General features: G+C 35.6%; 1 protein-coding gene across 7 annotated transcripts in view; it reads left to right on the top strand.

Annotated features, from left to right (window-relative positions):
• Positions 1-14,738, top strand: part of Znf148 (zinc finger protein 148) — a 145,105-nt gene extending 130,367 nt beyond the window's left edge. For all 7 annotated transcript variants that reach the window (XM_058583529.1, XM_046457898.2, XM_046457897.2 and 4 more), the window contains 2 exons: positions 7,548-7,666; positions 7,930-14,738. In XM_058583529.1, the coding sequence (XP_058439512.1) occupies positions 7,548-7,666; positions 7,930-9,528 (1,718 nt within the window). In that variant the 3' untranslated portion in view covers positions 9,529-14,738. The remainder of the gene's footprint in view (positions 1-7,547; positions 7,667-7,929) is intronic.
• The last annotated feature ends 9,864 nt before the right edge of the window (positions 14,739-24,602 follow it).

Raw genomic sequence — 24,602 nt, 5'->3', positions numbered from 1 at the left:
AAAAAAAAGCAGCAGAAGCAGCTGTAAGTACATATGTAAAAATGTGGATAGGAGTAAGGAAGTCCTTTCTAAATAATACTGAGAATCCAATATCCATCAAGGAGAAGATTGACACATTCAGCTGTGTAAAAATTTAACAATTTTTATTTCATCTCCACCATTCAAGGGGGTATAGAAAGGCTAGAAAAAACCTAGAACTCAAAAACAAAAGATCACCCTCCTTAATAAAACCTTTACAAGTCTTCAAGAAAAAGACTGACAGCCTACCACAAAATTGGATGAAGGTATGAGTGAATAGTTCATAGAAACTGAATAAGATATAAGATGGTTTGACCTCAAGCTGAGATCATGTTTTCAGGTTAGGTATATAGTTATCAAAAAGTTGGACAACATAGTAGTATATGGTGATGTTATAGGGAAATAGTTTTGCTGATAGAGGATATAGATTGATAATGTCTCCTGTGGAGGGAGAACAATTTGATAATATATTTGATAATATATTTCAGAATTATAAATATATTTATTATTTGATCAAGAATTGTTTCTAGGAGTTTATCATCCAAATATAATAAAAGAAAGAATTTCTAATTTATATACTTTGGGTGGTACCAATTGTGTGCTTATGCAATATTTAAAAAAAATATTTTTGGTTGTAGATGGACACGATACCTGTATTTTATGTGTGCTGAGGCTTGAACCCAGTGCTTCACACATGCTAGGCAAGCACTTGACCACTGAGCTACAGCCCCAGCCCTTATACTGTATTTTTAAAATCATAATCTTTTTTTTTTTAATGTTTATTTTTTAGTTGTAGTTGGACACAATGCCTTTATTTAACTTATTTATTTTTATGTGGTGCTGAGGATCAAACTCAGGGTCCTGCACGTGCTTTACTGCTGAGCCACAACCCCAGCCCCTTAAAATCATAACTTTATTGAGATAAAATTCACAGTATCAGAAAAACCCATCTGTTTAAAGTATGCAGTTCAGCAGTTTTTAGTATCTTACAGAGTTGTACTATCACTATCTAATTTTTAGAACACTGTCATCACCCCCAAAAGAAAACCCATACCTATTAGCATTCACCTTTATTGCCCACTTCCTCTCAGCTCAAGGCAACCATTAATTTGCTTTCTGTCAGTATGATCTGCTCATTCTGGACATGTTGTAGCATGTATCTTATTCCTTTTTTTTCAGCTGAATAATGCACACATGGATCCAACTGGTGGATATTTGGACTGTTTCTACTTTTTGGCTATTGTAAATAATGCTGTATTTTAATTAATACTTGTGTACAATGCTTATGAGGGCTTAAGTATTTAGTTCTCTTGGTTATAAGCCTAGGAATAGAATCGCTGGGTCATATGGTAGCTATAACATTTTTTTTTTTTTAAAGAGAGAGTGAGAGAGGAGAGAGAGAGAGAGAGAGAGAGAGAGAATTTTAATATTTATTTTTTAGTTATCGGCGGATACAACATCTTTGTTTTGTTTGTGGTGCTGAGGATCGAACCCGGGCCGCACACATGCCAGGCGAGCGCGCTACCACTTGAGCCACATCCCCAGCCCAGCTATAACATTTTGATGGCTTGCAAAACTGTTTTCCACAGTAATCATACTATTTCATAATCATAACAGCCATCTACAACTCAGTGCTAATACTTGTTACTATTTTAGCCATCCCTAGTAGGTTTGAAACCATTGTGGTTTTGATTTATATTTTACTAAATAATTATGATGTTGAGCATCTTTTTATATGCTAATTGGTCATTTTTACATCTTTTCTTATACAAAGAGCTGTTTTATATTCTAAATTATATCCCTTATCAAATATATGATTCATAAATTGTCCCATTCTGAATTGTCTTTTCACTTTTAAAAAAATGATTGCATGGAATTTTATTATTTGAATCATTTTAAACTATACAATGTAATAGCATTAAGCAAATTTATAAGGTTATATAAACAACCTCTGTAATCAAGCCCAGGCACTTGTTGTATGCCTGTGAGTCCATCTATTCCCCAGACTGAGTCAGGAGGATTGTAAATATGAAGCCAGCCTGGGCAGCATAACAAGACTCCATCTCAGAAAGTGACAAAACAACAACAACAACAACAACAACAAACAAACAAAAAATCCAGCCTTCAGAAACTTTACAACCATTAAACAGTAACATCCCCTCGATGCCTCCCCTGGTTCCTGTGCCACTGGTCTATTTTCAGTGTTTCTGAATTTGCCTATTCTATATCCGTCATATAAGTAGACTCGGTCCCTGTTTATCCTTTTCGTATCTGACTTCTTTCTCTTTGCAAAATATCTTCAAGGTTTATCCCATGTTTGTAGGTAGTATGTATCAGGGTTTCATTTTTACAACTGAATACTGTTCCATTGTTTGTACCCATCACATTTTTCTCCCTATTTAAGTTGATCGACAGTGGCTTGCTTCACCTTTCATCTGTTTTGAATAATGCTGTGATATATTTTGGTATACAGGTATTTGTTTGAGTTCCTGTTTTTAATTCTTTTGAAAATATACTTAGGAATAGAATTTTTGTGTCATGTGATAGGTCTTTGAGGAATTGCCATAGTTTCCCACAATAGCAAACATTTTTTGCAGGGCGAGGTAAGGATAGTGTCCTTTGAAGCACAAGTTTTAACTTTGATGAAGTTCATTTATTTTTTTGTTTGGTTATTGTGTTTTGGTATCATACCTGAAAAACCATTGCCTAGCCAAGGTCATGAAGATTATTCCTGTGTTTTAATAGTTTTGGTCCTAACATTAAGGCCTATGATACATTTTGAGGTATTTTTATTTATGATGTGAGGTAGGAGGCATCTTCTTCATTCTTTTGCATGTGAGTATTAAGTTGTCCAAGCATATTTGTTGAAAACACTATTCTTTCTCCATTGAATTGCCTTGGCACCTTTTTAAAAAATACTTTTTAAATTGTTGATGGACCTTTATTTATTAATTTATTTATATGTGGTGCTGAGAATTGAACTCACACATGCTACGCAAGTGCTCTACCACTGAGCCACAACCCCAGCCTGCCTTGGCACCTCTTTTTTTTTTTTTTTTTTTTTAAGTTGTGGTGCTGAGGATCGAACCCAGGGTCTCACATGAGCTAGTTAAATGCTCTACCAATGAGCTACAACCCCAGCCCTCGCCTTGGCACCTTTTTAGAAAACCACTTGACCATAAATGTAAAGGTTTTCCTCCAGACTCTAAACTCCATTTCTTTTGTATTTGTTTGTTTGTTGCTTTTGTTGTGCTAGGGATTGAACCAGGACTTCATATATGCTAGTGCTCTACCACTAAGCCACACCCGAGCCCACTCAGTTCCATTTCTTAATACATATCTGTCCTTAAGCCATTAGCACATTACCTTGATTATGTGGTTTTTAAAAATTGTTTTTGGATGTGAGTTTTAGTATAAGGTTGTGAATTTCTACTTTGAATCTTCTGCTCAGTTTGAGGAATGTTACCATCTTAACAATGTTGTCTTCTAGTCTACAAATATTAGGCAGATTTAATTGAATTTTAATCAACATACTCATTTTCTCTTGTATCCTTTCTTGCTTTTGATAAATGATTTAAGTTCTAACCTAATGATCTCTATCATCTACATTCTGTATTTTAAAATGTGCACCTTTTCTTACTTCTTTCCAACATTATCTGTTCCTTCTTGGTTCTTTGGAATCTTATTCCTTTGATTATTCACTGTAATAATTCAATTTTAGTTCAGTTTTTCTTCTACACTGATTCCTTTGCCTTCAGCTTTGTCTCCTTTTCTTTAACAATGTATTCTTGAATGGATTACTTTATTATTTCTCATCTCATTTCTCATTCCATTTCTTCCAAACTTCCTGAATAAGTATTCTCCTCTCCAGACTTCTACTGTATTAATTATTTGGTGTGCAAGTTCCTTAACTTTTCTGGGCTTCAGTATTTCTTTAATGTGAATTAGTCTAGATTAATTGGTAAAGCTTTCTAACCTCTAACCTCTGGACCCTTGGAATGTTTCCTTGGAGTCCCAGTATATCAAAGTGAGCTACTCTGCAACTGAATTTGCTTAATAAGCATTGAACCTTTTGCCATATCAGCAGCAGTGCATGGCAGCCTCTATGGAACCTGTAAGAGCACAATTTGAAAGCCACCGGAAAGTCTCTTTTTCCCTAAAATTTGGTAACTCTGTAGCAGTTACAGAAGTTACAACCTTGTAAGTTTTAACTATTTTGTCCCATTGTCCCAGATAAGAAATACATATAGAGGCTGGAGTTGTGGCTCAGTGGTAGAATGCTTGCCTAGCATGCATGAGGCACTTGGTTCGATTCTCAGCACCACATATAAGCAATTAAATAAATAAAGGTCATTCAATGACTAATAAAAATTTTAAAAAAGAAACACATATAAAACCTTAAATATAGTATGTAATATGTAATTCCATAATAACAATAATAATTATAAAATTATGTTAATTAACAGACAACATACAAACTCAGATTATGAATTACAACCTATTTTAATGCACCTGTGTTGATTTTGTTGAAATAGGCATAGAATTGAAAACTTGGGACTTACCAGGTTATATAATTTACTTGTTGCCGAATTAAATTCTATTCTTAGGCACCATTTCTCCTGGACATCAAACAGTATCTAAAAACAGTTAGCAGCTCTGTTATTCTTCCAGAAATTTTCTTTCTGTGGAATTTTAACTTCAGGTGCTATTTCACTTAGATTCCTAACATTTCCAAAAAGCTTTTCCAAATCATAACAACTCATAATAACATTTTTCTCACTGGTAATTCACTGTAGTAATCATTTGTTTGGCACCTAAAGATAACAGAAGGTATTTTTGAGCTACCTAAATATAATTTAAGTCTAAGGAAGCATAATATGGTAAAAAATAGAAATGTATGAAATAATTATTGAGTTGTAAGTAATAAGTGCCGTAGGAGTTGTTTTAATGGAGTTCTGTGGAAATTCAGGAAGAAGGAGCAAAGTATCCCATAGGAGATTGATTTGGTCTCATTGGGAGGGTGATGTCTGAACACTTAGTGGGCATTCCTGACTGAAGGAGCAGCATGGATCAAGGTGAAAGTAGGAAGTGTGACAATTCACAATAGCTAGACTATAGAACCAATTTAGATGCCCTTCAATAGATGAATGGGTTAAAAAAATGTGGCATTTATACACAATGGAGTATTACTCAGCACTAAAAAATGACAAAATCATGGAATTTGCAGGGAAATGGATGGCATTAGAGCAGATTATGCTAAGTGAAGCTAGCCAATCCCTAAAAAACAAATGTCAAATGTCTTCTTTGATATAAAGAGAGCAACTGAAAACAGAGCAGGGAGGAAGAGCATGAGAAAAAGATTAACATTAAACAGGGACGAGAGGTGGGAGGGAAAGGGAGAGAGAAGGGAAATTGCATGGAAATGGAAGGAGACCCTCATTGTTATACAAAATTACATATAAGAGGATGTGAGGGGAAAGGGAAAAAAATCAAGGGAGAGAAATGAATTACAGTAGATGGGGTAGAGAGAGAAGATGGGAGGGGAGGGGAGGGGAGGGGGGATAGTAGAGGATAGGAAAGATAGCAGAATACAACAGTCACTAGTATGGCAATATGTAAAAAAGTGGATGTGTAACCGATGTGATTCTGCAATCTGTAAAAATGGGAGTTCATAACCCACTTGAATCAAATGTATGAAATATGATATGTCAAGAGCTTTGTAATGTTTTGAACAACCAATAAAAAAAAAGAAAGAAAGTAGGAAGTGTGAGATGGTAGATATTTTGACTGAAGGACAAAGTTAAGAAGGGAAACAGGGTAATGTAAAAGTTGTAAAAGTAAACCAGAGCTTGATATAGTTTTATGTGTTGTCATTTTATAATATGTGTATCGTGTTTTTCCAATTATTCTATAAACTCTTGGAAAACAAGTAGCATGTCTGATATTTTTAATGTCCCACAGCAGGGCTGTGGGTAAAGGAGCAGTATTCAGTCAAATTTTATTAAGCATATGATAGGTAGAAACAGCAGTTTCCCGAACAAGTATTATACAAGGTAACTTATTGTTTATTTATTAGACTTCAGTTTTATCAGCAAAAACTATTTATAATGAAGGGAAGGGAGAAGAGATGGGAATAGGAAAGATAGTAGAATGCATTGGACATAATTTTCCTATAAGTTCATATGTGAATACATGACCAGTGTAATTCCTCTACATCATGTACAACCACAAGAATGGAAAGTTATGCTTCATGTGTGTATAATATGTCAAAATACATTCTACTGTCACGTATAACTAAAAAGAACAAACATTATAGCGTTTTTTAAAAATTTTTATCAGTAAAAACTATAGAACTCCATAGTAATGGTATCTTATAGCTTAAAAGTTCTTAAGGAATTAAGGGATGGGGATAGAGCAGTTGTATGTATAATTAACTGTACTCAATTTATAATTCATCCCCAGATGACAAGAAATGCTGGTTTTAGTTGAGAAAAAGAATAAATATAGCCAGGCATGGTGGCACATGCCTATAATCCCAGTGACTTGGAGGCTAAAGCAGGACAATCACTATCTCAAGTTCAGTTCAAGTCCTACCTCAATATAGTGAAAATAGTGAAATCCTGTCTCAATATTTTAAAAATATAAAAAATTAAAAAAAGTTGGGGAATGTAGCTCAGTGGTAAAGCACCTCTGGGTTCAATCCCCAGTACCTACCTTCCCGCCAAAAAGAATCAGTATAAACAGACCTTACTTTTGGGGCTGAGGCCGTAGCTCAGTGGTAAAGTGCTTGCTTCGCATGTGTGAGGCACTGGGTTCCATCCTCAGCACCACATAAAAATAAATAAAGATACTGTATGTTCATCTACAACTAAATAAATATTTAAAAAAATAAAAAACAAACCTTACTTTTGAAATTTGGTCTCTAAGCTTGTTTTATGTCTTAATGTTTTTTAAATTTTTTTATAGTTGTCAATAGATTTTATTTTATTTATTTATACGCGATGCTGAGAATCAAACCCAGTGCCTCACTCACACATACTAGGCAAGCACTCTACCACTGAGCCACAGCCACAGCCACAGCCCTTACATTAGATTTTAAAGAGTATTTTCCCAGGGTTTATATTTTCATTTAACCACAAATGTTTCTAAAATAGATTAAGAATTAAGAAGCTGTACCTAAGAATGATATTAGACTCTGCATGAATAACATTTTTTAAAGTTCTAATATATTATTTTAAATGATTAAAAAGAAAGATAAGAAATTATCAACTACTCTGCTGAAAGAATGTCCATATTGCTATAAATTTCTTGTTCTCCAGGTCATTCTAGAGATTATGTTCTATGCACACATAACAGAAGGGAGGAAAATTGAGTATCCCTGCTTTCAGCTTTTAGAATAGGGAGCACTTTTTATCATTTGAAAAGAGTGAATTATCATAACTATCAAAGGATATTTAGAGTTTCTTATTGCAAAGTAATACATTATTTTACAATATTTGTTTTGTTTTAAACTTTCTATCATGTACTAGGTGAAAAACCATTTCGCTGTGATGAATGTGGTATGAGATTCATACAAAAATACCATATGGAAAGGCATAAGAGAACTCACAGTGGAGAAAAACCTTACCAGTGTGAATACTGTTTACAGGTAAGATAGATAGTTTGCAATTGTTCTATCCTTATTAAGTTATAAAATCTAAGAAATTAGAAAATGCTGTTTACTACTAAGACTATTTGAGGAACTTCTAAATTCTTATTGATAAGATTTATAATAGAAAATTGGCTCTGTTAATTTGTTTGGAATTGCTTATATTATGCTTATACTAATTGTTTTCTTTTTTCTCTTCTTTGTTTGACCAAAAACTCAAATACAACAACAAAAAACCCACTTCCAACCTCTGAATTCAACAGTATTTTTCCAGAACAGATCGTGTATTGAAACATAAACGTATGTGCCATGAAAATCATGACAAAAAACTAAACAGATGTGCCATCAAAGGTGGCCTTCTGACATCTGAAGAAGATTCTGGCTTTTCCACATCACCAAAAGATAATTCACTGCCAAAAAAGAAAAGGCAGAAAACTGAGAAGAAATCATCTGGTATGGACAAAGAGAGTTCTTTGGATAAATCTGACCTGAAGAAAGACAAAAATGATTACTTGCCTCTTTATTCTTCAAGTACTAAAGTTAAAGATGAGTATATGGTGGCAGAGTATGCAGTTGAAATGCCACATTCTTCAGTTGGGGGATCTCATTTAGAAGATGCATCAGGAGAAATACACCCACCAAAGTTGGTTCTCAAAAAAATTAATAGTAAGAGAAGTCTGAAACAGCCACTGGAGCAAAATCAAACAATTTCACCTTTATCTACATATGAAGAGAGCAAAGTTTCAAAGTATGCATTTGAACTTGTGGATAAACAAGCTTTACTGGACTCAGAAGGCAATACTGACATTGATCAGGTTGATAACTTGCAAGAGGGACCCAGTAAACCTGTGCATAGTAGTACTAATTATGATGATGCCATGCAATTTTTGAAGAAAAAGCGGTATCTTCAAGCAGCAAGTAACAACAGCAGGGAGTATGCACTGAATGTGGGTACCATAGCGTCGCAGCCTTCTGTAACACAAGCAGCTGTGGCAAGTGTCATTGATGAAAGTACCACAGCATCCATATTAGATTCACAAGCACTGAATGTGGAGATTAAGAGTAATCATGACAAAAATGTTATTCCCGATGAGGTACTGCAGACTTTGTTGGATCATTATTCCCATAAAGCTAATGGACAGCATGAGATTTCCTTCAGTGTTGCAGACACTGAAGTGACTTCTAGCATATCAATAAATTCATCAGAAGTACCGGAAGTCACCCAGTCAGAGAATGTTGGATCAAGCTCCCAAGCATCCTCATCAGATAAAGCCAACATGTTGCAGGAATACTCAAAGTTTCTGCAGCAGGCTTTGGACAGAACTAGCCAAAATGATGCCTATTTGAATAGCCCGAGCCTTAACTTTGTGACTGATAACCAGACCCTTCCAAATCAGCCAGCATTCTCTTCCATAGACAAGCAAGTCTATGCAGCCATGCCCATCAATAGCTTTCGATCAGGAATGAATTCTCCACTAAGAACAACTCCAGATAAGTCCCACTTTGGACTAATAGTTGGTGATTCACAGCACTCATTTCCCTTTTCAGGTGATGAGACAAACCATGCTTCTGCCACATCAACACAGGACTTTTTGGATCAAGTGACTTCTCAGAAGAAAGCTGAGGCTCAGCCTGTCCACCAAGCTTACCAAATGAGCTCCTTTGAACAGCCTTTCCGTGCTCCATATCATGGATCCAGAGCTGGAATAGCTACTCAATTTAGCACTGCCAATGGACAGGTGAACCTTCGGGGACCAGGGACAAGTGCTGAATTTTCAGAATTTCCCTTGGTGAATGTAAATGATAACAGAGCTGGGATGACATCTTCACCAGATGCCACAACTGGCCAGACTTTTGGCTAAAAAAAAAAAAAAATGTAAATAATATTGGCACTTTAGAACAGATTAATCAAGAGTGGGGTTACTCTGTGTAAAATGGAGTGCTGTACAGATTTAAGAGCAATGCGTTATAACAAGTTAAGCTGATATGAATAGCAAGATAATCCCATAACTACGTTTTGTTTGGTTAGTCAGCATTCTTTGAACTGCCTTACATGTTGTCACCTTTATAGAAGCAATGCATATACTTGTTTTAGATCAGAAACTTGCTATTCCACCTACACCAAGTTAAAAAGGAAAAAAAAAAAAGACTTTCGCACAATTGTTTCCTAACTGATAACATTGTACATTCTTAGGAGATTAGTAATTGTGTGAAATTTACTCATACTGTTTCTAAGTTTTTCAGCATAGTCATTGCACTTCAGCAGGGAATCTGAGTATACTTTACAGACAGAGTGAACTTAAAGTTTAAATGTCAAGAGATTATGGCTTAAATACATTAGTTTGTCCTATAGGGGGAAAAAAGAAGAAAACCACCTTTCAAAAAGAATGATATGCCATATACCCTTGATTTTCATTTTGCATTATATTGACATGTGTTTTTTTTTTTTTAAGAAAAAAAGTAATAAAAATCTGATAGTCTAAGACTCCACTATTTAAAAGCCTAATTACTTTTAATATATGCATACTTTCAAAACTTTTACCAAAATACACAACTGTTGAAGCATTCACTTCTCTATGGAAGTATGCATATTGGTGTCAGTTTCTTTGTACAGTTGTACCTAGATATTTTTTTATGATTTTTTTTCATGTGCAAGTATCAAGGTTTTGAAGTTTTAGTAAAAAATATTCTGTAGATTACATTCCCAAGAACATAATGCTTACACAAAATGTATATTCCACATTTTAAATCTTAATTGTATTTTACTTTACATATACACTTCAGTTAACATAGAGCACTTAGAATCTATTTGGTATTTGATTTCTCAAAAGTGAAAAAATTAGAGTTTTAGGTTTGATATGGTTGTGTCATAATCATCTCATAATTGACAATTTTAATTTTGGGCAATAAAAGGAAATTGGGTTATCTTTGGAACTGTAAAACTTGGTTTAATCCTTCTCTTTCTAGACTCTTGGATTATTAAACAGTGTCCAGAGAAACAAGAAATGGGCTTTTTAATTGCTTATTTTATCTTGAGTTACTTTTTAATGAACACTGCTCATTACAGTTTTACAAACCAAAAGTGTTTACTAACTCCAGTAACTACAATTTCTTTTTCAGCTAGATGAGTGACCGGAAATTTTTTGTTGCATTTCAAAATCTAAATAAACTACAGACTTTATCCTTATACCATGAATGTTTTTTTTTTTTTAATACTTTGTCTTAAAATAATACAGCATGGTACAATAATAGTACTTTTATATATATATATATATACTTTTCTGAAGAATGATGGTTTAAGTTACACATTGGACAGGTCTGATTTTTGGAGCGTAACAGTCATATTGATGCTATCATCTTCTTTAATTTGTTCCAACTTTTTGGTTTTTGTATTTTAAATTTCCGCAATCTTTGTCACAATGCACGTACTGATATATAGCACCAGTGGTAACCTAAAATTAATATCTTTGGAAGAAGAAGCTGTTAATTTCCATTTTAACTTTTATATTGGTCCTGTAGGTCTACATTCTTTGTTTCAGTATAGAATATGTTATCCATTTAAATTATTTTTGTCTCTTATTTAATGTTATCCCAAGACTGTTCTCATAAAGAAAGGGAACAAAGAAATATCCCCTCCAACATTCTTCACTTATATTCATTTATTTTGAATATATTGGTGTTTTTATGTTAAGGAATATAAATTATGTTTAATGTGGTTTCCTCTACACTTTGGTTATTAAGCTTTGTTTGAAATACTAGTTTTCCCATTTGACAGCTTTCTTTGCTGCCAAAGTTTTCAATAATTTAGACTTCTTTGAAGTAAATATTTAAGTTCTGCCATTATTGACCTTAAGATTGATGTGTGTTGTGTTATGCATCACTTAATTGCAAGAAGAATTATTTCAGGTGAGATGTTAAAAATGGAACTGTGCTCATCCTATAGGCATTTTTCTTATAGTACTTTTGATGACAGTAGGCACTTATTTCCTGAGTTGATTTTTATTTTTTTAAGCCTGATCAAAAATGTGTTCCTTTGGGAACTTGATGCAGTTCTTGGTACTGTGTAAAATTTTTTGTTTGTTTTAACATCACCAGCACAGTTTTAAGAATGTGACTATTGCTGAGCAGTTTGGATAAGCTTAGGAAGGAAGGCCTTTTAAAATGGTAGTTATGCAAGCAGATTTTCAGGTGTTGCATTCCTGTCTTCAACACATTTCTTTAAATCTACAAAATGGCAGACTTTTCTACCAGGTTATAAGCATTTTTCAGATAACTGATAATTAGCCAGCATAACTTATTGACTTACCATTTAAGTACAGTCATCACTGTTTTACTGTGAAATTCTAAATGCCTACCAGACTTACCTTGTATTATCATCCTATGATAAACATCTGGACAGTTTGGGTTTCCCCATTTTGGTTCAGAAAATTGTTTAATTTCTATCTGGGCATTAATAGAGAAAATAAGTGGCCTTGTGTGCTGCTTTAGATTTGAAACATGGAGGATATGAGATATCCTTTGTAATTCATGTTTCTCATTTCGCTCAGTGAACAAATTGTTCTATAAAAACATGCTCTTTCACCCTTAAATCCTTGATCTCTGTGAGCGAGGTGTGCTTTTTTTTTCTCTTAGGTTCTACTTTTATGTTTGAGCATTGGAAACATCATATTAGATAAAGTAGTATCTTCAACATCTTCTAAAAGTGTCTTTTTTAACTTAAAATTTTATTGCACATATATTTCATTTGGTTTAGAATATTTGGGTGGCTCCTAAATTTTTTAGATCTACATTGCAAATGTGCTACTTGGTAAGGTAGAAATCCATCTTCTTAGCTCTGGCTGAAGATGCCAGCAATTGGGTCATTTTCTCTCTTGAGAGGCAGAAAAGGCCTTGTGCTCAGGGCAGGCTTTCATTTCCACAGATGCGAGACACTTGCAAAGTGCTATGAGGTTAGATCTTTTGCCACTTCTTTCACTTTATTAATTTGGGTATTTAAAGGGCTGTTTAAAATAAATAAATAAGTAAATGAATGAATAAATAAATAAAAGCCGGGAAACTTTAAAAGTAGGCATTATTGTAGTACTGCGTATCTTAGAACATTTTAAACTAGAACTCATTTTTTCACAGTATGTATTTACTTGAAGAAGCACTATTATAATCAATGAGAAATTTTTGAGTCTGCAATTTTAATTTAAACCTTTTCCGTTTCAAATTGCTTTATTTCAGGGAAATAATTTTCCAGTTGTTTTGCTATATTCTGCAAATAAAAACCATATGTTTCCTTTTTTTCACTTAAACTTTGGTAGGAAACAAACTAAAGCAGACAAACATTTCTTGTTATGTTTGTTGCTTTCTTTAATCCAAAATGGATAAAAAAGTAAAACCCTGTAAACATTATTTTATTTTTTTATGCAATACCATGCTGTAAATATGGTTCATCAAGTAAGGATGTACCTATGATTGAATCTTTAATTCTGCACAGTTAGAGTTTATATATAAATGTGTCTTGACAATCAAGGACTTTCATGTGAGTCTTCCTTTATGATGTTTATTAATGTTATGCATTCCATTTGTTTTGAAGTGAGTACCAATGTGCTAATTTGTATTGTCTGAAAGTATGTAATGTTTTTACAGCTTGTTTTTAAGAATCTGTAAATATGTACAAACAAATCACAGTACTGCTTTATGTTAGAAGGCATATGATGTTGTACTGTATGTAAGCAATAATACATAGCAGTGCTAACTTTACAAGTAGCATCAGGAAAGTTCTAAAAACATTTCAGAGTTATTATTATCCTTATTTCATTTAATGATGATTATCTTTAATCAGTTTTTATAAGCAAATTCCATTGTTCCTCCTTTTGGAACGTAACACTGTTTACACAGCATAATTGAAGTTGCAGAGGAGACAGGCTAAATCTGGCTTCATCTGTACTCACTTTCACTAAGCATTGAATGGCCTTACCACTCTTCTGCAAGATGGAGGAAGACCGCAAAACTTAGTGCCCATCACACTGAAGGAAGGGATGTGTTGTTGTTGTTGTTGTCGTTGTTGTTGTTTTTCCCTGCTTCTGTACTGCTACCTAACTTTGTGATTTGCTTTGGATTTTAATATTTGTTTCTGATATAGATTCAAGCCCGTAAGTTTTGAGGTGACTTCAGCTCCATTGTGAAATAGATAGTTCTCTTCATATTTCATAGCTACATTTCAATAATTCTAAACTTTCTACTTTGATTTTTAGATACTTATTTTTCAAGCTTGATTTCTCAGCTAATCAGATGACTTTATTCAACTTCAATACAAAGAAAGACAAACTTATTGTAGTTTGAAGTGAGTCAATATAATACTGTACAGAACAGCTAACTATTTGAACACACACATCACTGCTTTAGAAATAAAACCGCCAATTTATAAATGTATATGACCTACATTTTATAGGAGAAATGTTTTTAAATGCTAGTCATTTATATAATGTGCTTTGAAGGATTTGCTAGTCCACTTCTGTCACTTTTTAGTACACTGGTATCTTTTATATGTAATGTATGCTTTTTATTATTGTAGCAAAGCATTTCAGTAGAAAGAATTTTGCAACAATATGGGGGAAATTTTTCATTGTTGGATTTGAATTATACTGGATTTTATCTGTGTAGTCTTACTTGTCTTTATTTTAATGCTGTCTGGAAGGGAACTTGGTATCCAAATAAAGCAGGTAACCTCATTTTACTTCAAGGGCATACTGTGTAGTGCTGAATTTAATCTGGAAATCTGATGATTTTGAAAAGAAAACAAGTTTATAAAAATTGTACAGAAGAAATTAAATGTGTGATGGAAATCCTGATGGTGGAGCATTTGAATTTTCTGATACATAGTGTTATTTTCCTGGGATTCCCTACGCCTTCTTTGTATATCAGCTAATAAAAGAAAAACCCTGTCATTGAAACTGGTAGGATAATAGGCTATTCTGATTATACAGTATTATTTTTCCTATCCAATTTTCTGACCCTTTTCTCAATCACTGTAAAATTTTATTTTCTATTTCCTATTGATAATTAAACATGTACATAATATAGACGCTGTTGTGTAGAACTGAATGGATCTAGTTGCCAAGCTTGAATGGGTAACTAAGTGGAAATATTTGATGGATATTGAGAATTCATGAAATGCCAGAGCAAATTTATGAGGGAAGGGGGGGCATGGTATGACTTGGGAAAGTCACAGCAGATTGTTTCTTCAGCCCCCTAGGAAATCAGTGTGGAGGAATCAACTGCAAACTCAGATCAGATAAAAAGTGGCTCTTTCCTTATCCTCCCCCCAAAATATGAGCACTAAATTTCCAAATCTACTCAGGTGAAAATCGCTTTGCGATGAAACTTACCACATGGAAATTTTCACTGTTAAATAAGATATTTGTGATATTTTTAAATACAAACTTTTACATCAGTAGTCAGCAGCCTGATGATTGAAATTTAGTCAGAATATTTTAAAATATATTTTGTCCTCCATATTTAATTGTTTTTAAACAATTGGGAGGATTTTATGTTTAAATACATTTTTATCATCATTGTTAAAAAAAAAAAGTCTTGGTTGACCCCATATGATTGCCATGATTTGCTAAGTCTTTATAATACAGTGAAAGCTTGTTTCATGTGTAGTCATGGAACGTAGAAATGTTCTTTAAACTGACTTACTCATTAAGAGGTTTAATGAGTTTCACAGCTTTTGACACTGTTGTCATATAGTTAGTCTTGCCACTTAAGGAGTTTATAATAACATTTTATGTATTGTGATACTAAAGGAAGTTGTTTTGCTTTATTTTAAATTGAATTATTAGACTTACATTTCAAATTCTGCATTTTAAATGTGGACACTGGCTGTTTGAAAAATAAAATACAGAATACAGTTTTATGTCTAATTTTCTAGCTGATTTTTCACAGTTTTTTGAACCAAATAACTAGTGGTAAATATGCAAAAACCATGGTACATAGTTAATATTAAAAAAGGATGTCTGTGTGGAATTAACAGTTAACAGATTGGATAACAATTATCAGGGTCTTTACTGTAGCTTTTTGTGGAATGTTTTATTTATTAGTTGTCAAGTGCAAGAGTCAAATGTTACTGTCATTGAATATTTTAGACTTGAAATGTTTAATGTAGAGCAAACAGCATATGTTTTTTTTTTTCTTTACAGATAAGATTCTATTAATCACCATCAGTAGCATACATGGGATTTTTTTCCCCTTTGATTAGTGTAGATAATTTGTTTTCATTTATCTACCACTTTTGCCAGTACCTTATCTCATGACAGTGGGATGCATTGTAAGAAAGCTGTCAGCAGTCAGGAGTGCAGCCTGGGTCCATGGGACAAAGGTAAATTAATTGGCCCTTGCAGAGAGTCCTATGACCCCGGCTTATTAGCATGGTGCTGTAACCAATTGTACATAATAATACCACTGATAGTCTACTAATGCATTTCTTAGATCCCAGTTCTTGAATGATTCAAATTGGTGGGGTGAGGGGTGGGAAGAATACTCTACATGACACTTCTCCCACCTGAAGATTATACGAAAAATAAAATAAAATTGAAGTCACTTGAATTAATGTGTTGTCATTGAGTCTTACTTGACAAGTTATCACACAAAAAGAATATGAACAGTTTTCTAATTATATATTTGGATAGAGTTTTAATATTTTCTCAGAGTTATATCTGTTCTTTCCCTCTTTGGTGAATCTTATAAAATATTAGAATAAGTTACATCTGTATGATGAATAAAGAATGGGGGTGAATTTTTAAGTGAACTAAAATTTAAACTGTTTCTCATAAGTTTAGTTTTTCAAATGAAAAGGACATTTAGAATAAAACCTTTTACCCATACACTCATGCAGATGTGTAAAAGCTGGGATGAGAAATGTAATATTGTAAATAAGAATGACATTTTTCAAACAGAAAACTCAAATTTAAAAATGGTCTTGAATTGTAAAATAGAGAACATTTGAACCTTTGCGTATTTACCCATTTATGCAGGTAAAGTTTTAAAGTTGTGACCTTTATTTTCTCTAACTACTCCAGTTCTTAATAAGCTTCTAAAACTATGATACTCCTGTCAAGGTGGGAAAGGAAGCCAGAGAAGTGCATTACCCGTAATATCATGGAGTTTTCTATTGGTTTGAATTCCTACTTGCTGGGGCATAGAACTTTGACCCTGCATTTATTCAGCATTGATTACCTACTTAGTAGTAGGCATTGTACTAGATGCAAATAATAGATGGTTGAGGCTGCAGGCATTTGTGAGCATATGGAAGGCATTGATAGTGCTATCAGTTACAGGTTACAGTATTGTACTTGAGATTATTAAAGCAAACATTCATTGTGAAGATGTGTTGCGTTCTGTGCTGAATACATCTCATTCCTCAACAAATGGGTAGATACAGTTTTGTATTTCAGGATAGTTTACTAGGAAATACAATTTTAAAAAGGTGGTTCCAGAAGATGGAAAATAGAAGCAGGCCAATACAATGGAAATAGGGAATGTTGTCAGAAATTACCTCCTACTTAAAATACGAAGTTGGTGAATTAGATTCAAGCTTAGTCTATGGAAATGAAATAGATATGTTTCCAAAGAAACACCTATCACAGGAGTGGGAAATTAGTGCTCAATAGGGATTCTCAAGCCTGAGAGAGAAAAGAGAGGATCATTGTACTCCCCTGGGGTGTTGGGGTTGGTGCTGAAGGATGCTTTCCTGAAAAGTAGGGAAATTAACCACCAAAGCCTAATTAGTCATACTAGCACAGTCGATATTTTTAAGTCCCTTAAGTCAATACTAATGTGCAGTACTCCCAGACAACATGTATGGTGCTCCATCTCCTGGAAGGTGGTTAGGCCATTGTTTAAACCTCCAATAGGGTAGCTTTCCTTTGTTTATGGAGTTATAGCACCACTGCGTATGCAACTTGGCAGTGCAACTTGTGCTCTAGCATTTTTAATCCTTCTAGAACACAAGATAAAATGGCAGGAAGAGGACACAGCATTGGAAATAAAATTTAGACCTCACAGAAGGTTACTGGGTGAGGACAGTTGTGTGAATCTTACTGAGCTCTCATGTTTTTGGGTTTTGGTTGGGTTGGTTTGGTTGGTTTGATTTGTTTTGTTTGCCTTTTGACTTTTTCCTTTTTTTTTAAATTTAGCTTTTGGACTCTATGCTTGTGCCTTCAATACTTAAAACAACTATTTTCTGTTCCTCCATAAGGAAAGCACGCTTGAGCCTGTAGGACACATTTAGCACACACCGAACCATCATAGGCCCTGCTGACATGTTTTTTGGTTTTAAACAATCTCACAGCACGAACCCCTCGAAGTCTCTCTGGGCACACACCACATACAGATTTTGGTGCTTCCCCAAATTTCTTTGTATAAAGGTAAACAATTCTATTACCAGGGGTTTGAGACAGCCTGGTTTTGTTAGAGGCTGTATTGTAGGGAAGCCTGACAGTATGTCAAACACTAAACCATTCTGAGTGCCTCTAGACACCATCCCTGGAAGAGGACCCCTCGTGGTTTGAGAACAGTTGTGCACTCAGCATAGGGTGAGAAGAATATGCAGAGTCTAGTGATATGTGTGCAAAAAACATTTAGGAAACCAACTCCCAGGCAGCAAGGCCAGTGCGGCGTGGGACAGCTTAACATGAGCTATCTCTCGTTAAAAATTATTGTGGGAGGGCTGGGGATTGTAATCTACAGCCTACAGGGGCAAATAAGGAGCATTGAAGTGAGCAGGGGACTTTCAAATTGAAGATCTGCCTTGAGCATCTCTAACCCTTTTCAAGCCACTTGCCCTTTCTGAACCTCAATATTTTCCATCTGGGAAGGAGGATGATAAACTATCCAGGTTGCTGTGAATGTCTTAAAGTTAACAACTTGTAAAGCAGTAAACATTTTCTAGTTTAGAGTTTAAGTATCACCAAGGCAAAAGAGCAGAGTTGGACAAGTGTTGGAAACCTCGTTTAATATAAAGCACAGCAAGTACTACATTTCTGACTTACAGAAAATATTAAACTGACCTTTTGTAATCCAAAACCCAAAATGCTCCAAAATGAGAAACTTTGAGTGCTAACATGTTGCCACAACTGGAAAATTCCACGTGATCTCATGTGAGGGTTCCTGACAATAGACAGATACACTAAAAATGTATAAAGTTAACTTCAGGCTATGTGTATGAGGTATATATGAAACGAATTTCATATTTAGACTTGAGTCCCATTCCCAACATACCTTATTGCATTTATGAATATTTTAAAAATTTTGAAATACTTGGAACCCCAAGCATTTCAGATAACAAATATTCAACCTGTATTATCATTCAAAAGACTGAAGATAGGACAAAGTCAATGTGTCTGGATTTAATTAACCAGCAGAAAATAAGTAGTGATGTGGAAGTAATAGGAATTCTGTAAAAGAAAGAATAATTTGCATTTGCTAACAAATGGAGTACAGAGTATTTATCAAGTACATGCCCTAAACTTCAGGGACACAGATTCAAACAGTTCAAAGAAAAAGGAAGAAGAAGAAAAAAAAAAAAAGCTGAGTGTTGGTGCATGATTATAATTCCAGCTACTCAGGAAGCTGAAGCAGGGGGATTGCAAGCTCTAGGCCAACCTGGGTAACTTAGACCCTGTCTCAAAAATATAAAGGCCAGTGAATATAGCTCAGTGGTAGAGCACTTGCCTAGCATATGTGAGGCCCTGGATTCAGTCCCCAGTTCTGTCCCCCACAAACAAATATTCCATTATCAAAAACCTGGAAGGGTATGAAACATTCTGAAGAATCTTTATTTAACATTGCGGTATATCACAACCCATTAGAAACAAGGTAGAAATATCCTATAAGAATAATGCAATATATTGAAGTAATAGAAGTTCCCAGTTGCTCACTCCCAAGCTATTAGTCACTCATGAACTGGAATCTGCGGGACCGTAAGGCAAAAGTAAAATTATAGACAATGAAGTTAGAATATGGTAGCCAGCTTTACCTCCACAAGGAAGGCATAGCCTATCCTTGTAGAGGTGGTGGGTCTTCTCTTTTACTTTTTTTTTAATCTTACATTTATTTTCTATTTCTGTCCCTTCTTTGCCTGTTCCTGGTTTCATCTTCCTGAACAACTATATATGTGTGTTGCAGGTCTATACCAAACAAATGACTGACTGATGGAATGTGATGCCCTGCCTCTTGTGCAAGTTAGGTTTACCTAAGGGCTTCTGTTTTTTTGTTTTGTTTTGTTTTAGCATTAATGTTTTGGGGAAATTCGAAACTAATTGTTCATCAGGAGAAGATTGTGGGAACCCTGTATTAGTTTGTAAAACTTTTTAAACACATTTCCTTACACACAAGCATGTGTGAATAAGTGAATGAACAATGTTACAGGGCCTGGGAAGCACTATGAGTGCTGTTTGAAGGTATTAGAAATGATGGTGGATTTTCAGTGACGGGATGCTGCCAGGATCTGGTGGAGATGCTGGAATTCTGCCCTCAACCACAGGTACCACAGGCTTCTAACCAAAATTCCTAAAGGAGACACCCAAGAATCCAAGGTTAGTGGGAAACGAGTTCCCAAATCCTAGCATAGAAAGAAGCAGAGGATGTGACCAGGACTGAAGACTTCTAGAGCCATTTCTTGCCCTTGGCACCCTGTGGTTGACCAGAGCATCTCAATAGGTAAGACTAGACTAAAGGGTAGAATGGCCAGGACTCCAACAATGAACCAGTAGACTTCAGTCCTTTTCCCACCCCAGTTGCATAGGAACAAAGGAAGAAAGAAGGAAAATAAATGAACAAGTTCACATGTGTGGCCAATGAATAAAAAATGGCCTTGCTCACTGCTGGATTTGGTTCAATAAATATTTTATGATCTGATCAATCAGATTGTCAACTCATGGGAGGGCCAGCCTGACTGCTTTCAGCTCTTGGTACTTCTAGATATTCCCCTTCCCCACAAATGCATTGTTTTCTCTCTACCCTCTACTAAAACCTCATCCACCCACCCATCCTTTGATTTCAGCCCTAACGTCACTTCCTCAGAAAAGCATACCCTGGTTTTCTTGATTAGGTAATTTCAATCACTGGAGTCTCCAACCAGCCCACATAGTTTCCCTGGCATAGATATCTGTCTGAGATGCTGTGCTTATCAGTGCAAGAATTTGATGGGTACCTGTCTTCCCTGCCAATCCAGAACACTCTCGCTCCCCATTGTGCTTTCCATGTTGGCCACAGTGCTCCGGTGGATGTGGAGCTGACAGAGGGCCCAGGCAATACAAGTGTGCAAGAGGGCTTATAGATCCCATAGAAGAAGCAGTTTTAGAGACTGTCTGGGTAACAGCAGGCAGCCCAGAAAACTGGTCATGTGATTTTCCGAATGGGAGGAAGTATAATGGGCTCTGAAAACAACAACTGATCTCGATTTCAATCCCCGGCAAAATTCTAGAATGTCCATATAACAACTCTGCCAGGCAGGCCTGGCAGGTCTTATCATTAACTCCACGTGACAAATAAGGAAACTGAGCTTTGAACACATTAAAGAACTTGGGCAAGGTCACACAGTGAAAGAGAACCAGGACTCAAATTCAGACCTGACTACTCACACCTACACTTTTGAAGCACTGTCACGGTGGCTCCTGTACACAATATTTAAGTAAACAGTGAATGCTAATTATACTGCTGTCACAGTCCAGTAAGGCCACCACTGTCCTCACAAAGCAAACTGCACTCTGCTTCTTAGGCTTTCACCCTGCATCAAATGTTTTCTCATGCTCCCGCCAGGTCTTGGCCTGTGACAGGTACCAGGTGGCTGATACAGGGTGAATGGCTTTCTCTTGTCACAGGACAAATGTTAAGAATCAATAAACAGCTTAGATCCTGGAGGAAAAACCTGCTCTACAGGAGCTGGGGACACCCATGGCAGGATAGTGGTGGCCCCTCCTCTACTCAGCCCTACCCAGAGGAGCCAGAGCAGCACTCTGCTCTCCCTAGAGTCCCAACTCTACTTTTCTGGGACTCAGGAGCCCTCAGCCTTGCAAGAGGCTTGTGCTGCAGGTTTGCATCACTCCAGCTGCCAGGAATTCACATCAGCCCTTCTGACAGACTTCCCTACCAGGTCTGGGGTTCTTGAAGCACACTTCAAACTCCAGGAAGGAAGATAACCTTTTTCAGTTTTATTCCTTCCTAGGAGTAAAGAAGCTGCATTGTGTAGAGGAGAACTTGGTACTGGAACTAGACCAAGGTTCAAATACTGGCTCCACCTTCAGGGCCAGCTCAGCTTTCTGAGTGTGTGCAGATTGCTGTAATTTTTAAATAGGTAGGTGTACCCCTTGGAGATATGGCACAATGACCAATAAATATTTATCGTGTGGTAAACTACCTGTGCACTCTCAGGGACAGATTTTACACTCCTTCTTGCCATTAAAAATTGTAACTAGAGTAAGACCCCACAGCTTAGCAGGTGCTTTCCATCTCTCAAGTATTTTAGAAAGGGGAAAAAGCTATTGGGCTAGAAATCCCAATCTTGGCTTCATATTAGAAGTGTTGGAGGGCTTTAAAGAAAATGCTAATGCCTAAGCCTCACCCCAGACCAATTAAAACAGAAATTGGAATCTCTGAGGGTGGGTTTCTAAAACCACCTATAGGTGATTTTGAAGTATATCCAGGTATTGTAAAATGCACACCTGATCCCCATCTTGTGGCACTGGGACTCTGGTTCTGAGGTTTAGGCTGCAAAGACATATTTTTGTGTACATACATACCTACATCATGATTTAACGCTTCCAACCTGCTTTCACATTTCTATACTTCTTGACTCTCTCCAAGCTCTGGTACCTCCCCAGAGATCACTTTCTAAAAAATGAAGTCAACTTTAAGACATGATTTCTTCACCATTCTTCATTCTTCTAAGAAGGCAATTCTCAGTACCAACCACTGGAAGGAAGAAGAAGGAGGATCCGTCTGCAGTTGAGCCGGGTAAGATCCATACAACAGCCTCACTGTTGTGTCCTTTAACTTGAGCTTGGGTTGTTACTGAATAGGAAAAAAAAAAGTAAGTTTAATAACAATTATTATTTTATTTTATGTAACTGGGCTGCAATACCAGTGAATTCAAGCAGTGAAACGAATAAGAATATTTTAAAAGAAGACAAAACATTTTTACCTTGGTCAGATGTATTCTACATTCTCTATTGCTGCATAACAAATTACCCAAAAACTTAGTGGCTTAAAGCAACCATAATAATTTATTCTCCCATAGCTTGTGTGGATCAGGAATTCAGGCAGAGTTCAGCAAGCATAGCTTGTCCTTGATATACAATGTCTAGGACCTCAGCTGGGGGCTGGATTCATCTGAAGAATATTTCTCTCATAAATCTGATGGGTTATACTGGCTATTGATTGGAATACCCACATCTGGCCTTTTTATGTGGCCTGGGCTTCCTTACAACATGGTGGCTAAATGAAGAGTAAGTACTCAATAGTGAGGAAGCCTATCGCTGTTGAATTATGAATTCAACATTGAATTCATAATTCCTACTATGAATTCCCATTCCTACTATATCAGTTGAGGTACTTTAAAAGGTCCACTCAGGCTCAATAAGCGTGAACGTGGACCTGTCTCCTTTGGAAGGAATCTTAACCTCATATTGAAAGAAAAGCATATGGGCTAGATATATTAGTACAGCCTACTTTGAAAAATACAATTTTCTCTACGTTGTCTACTTATTTTTGCCCAGATTCCAAAGTAACATGCTCATTGTAGGAAAAAATTCAATAGAAGCCCAGAATTTTTATACAAGAATGGTTTCCTCTCCTACTTTACTCTCTTAATCCCATTCCCTGGATATAAAAACTGCTAGCATATTCAATGCAAACTATATACATATATAAGTACATAAATGATGCACCATATACATGATTCTGTAACTTGCTATTTTTATTCAATATTAAATCATGATTTTTTTTAGTGGTGCTGGGGATTGAACCCAGGGCCTTATGTGGTGTGTGAGGCAAACACTCTACCAACTGAGCTATGTCCCCAGCCCTATCATGAGCAACTTTATGTTAGTACAAATAAAATTACCTAATTCTCTAATGCTGGCTGTCCTTATATGATTATACCATATGTACTTATTCAGTCTTCTATTGATGGATTTTTAATTGTTCTTATTTTTTTCAACTCTTAAAAATTAATGATGTAATGAACATCCTTCTATTAGTTCATGTAGGGTAGTGTCTTTTTTAATATTTATTTTTTAGTTGTAGTTGGACACAATACCTTTATTTTATTTATTTTTATGTGGTACTGAGGATGGAACCCAGGGCCTTGCACCTGCTAGGTGAGTGCTCTACCGCTGAGCCACAACCTCAGCCCTAGGGTAGTATCTTAAAAATGGAAATGTTCTCTTGTAAGGACATGCAAGATACTGTTTTTCAACACAAGAATATTTCTTTTAAGTTAGTGTCATTGTTATAAGGGAAATTGACATTAAGCAGGATATGCTTCTTGCTTTGCAAAATGAGTAGGTTTTATTGTTTTGTTTTGTTTGAAGTGCTAGGGATTGAAACAGGGTTGCTCCACTACTCAGCTTTTTATTTTTTTATTTTGAGACAAGGTCTCCCTAGGTTACCTAGGCTTATCTTGAACTTGTCATCCTCCTGCCTCAGGCTCCTGAGTTTCAGAATTTACAGGTGGGTGTAGGTGGCGCCTGGCAGGAGTAGATTTCTCTACTTAGCTTTGACACCAGGGGAAAGGAACAAACACATTTGTTCTGATGTTAAGAAGTTGCTTGTAAGCTTTGAAGGGAACTCGTTTATTTAGAAAATGAAAAGTGGTAGGAAGTAGGTGATTATGAAGAGGAGTGGTTTTCCTTTTCAATTTTTTTTTCACCAAGGCTTATGGGGATAT

Source organism: Marmota monax, unplaced genomic scaffold (genome assembly GCF_021218885.2).
Source record: "Marmota monax isolate L192 unplaced genomic scaffold, Marmota_monax_Labrador192_F-V1.1 WCK01_AAM20220418_F8-fsc00052, whole genome shotgun sequence".
NCBI lineage: Eukaryota > Metazoa > Chordata > Mammalia > Rodentia > Sciuridae > Marmota > Marmota monax.
This window is presented reverse-complemented; position numbering and strand designations above follow the sequence as displayed.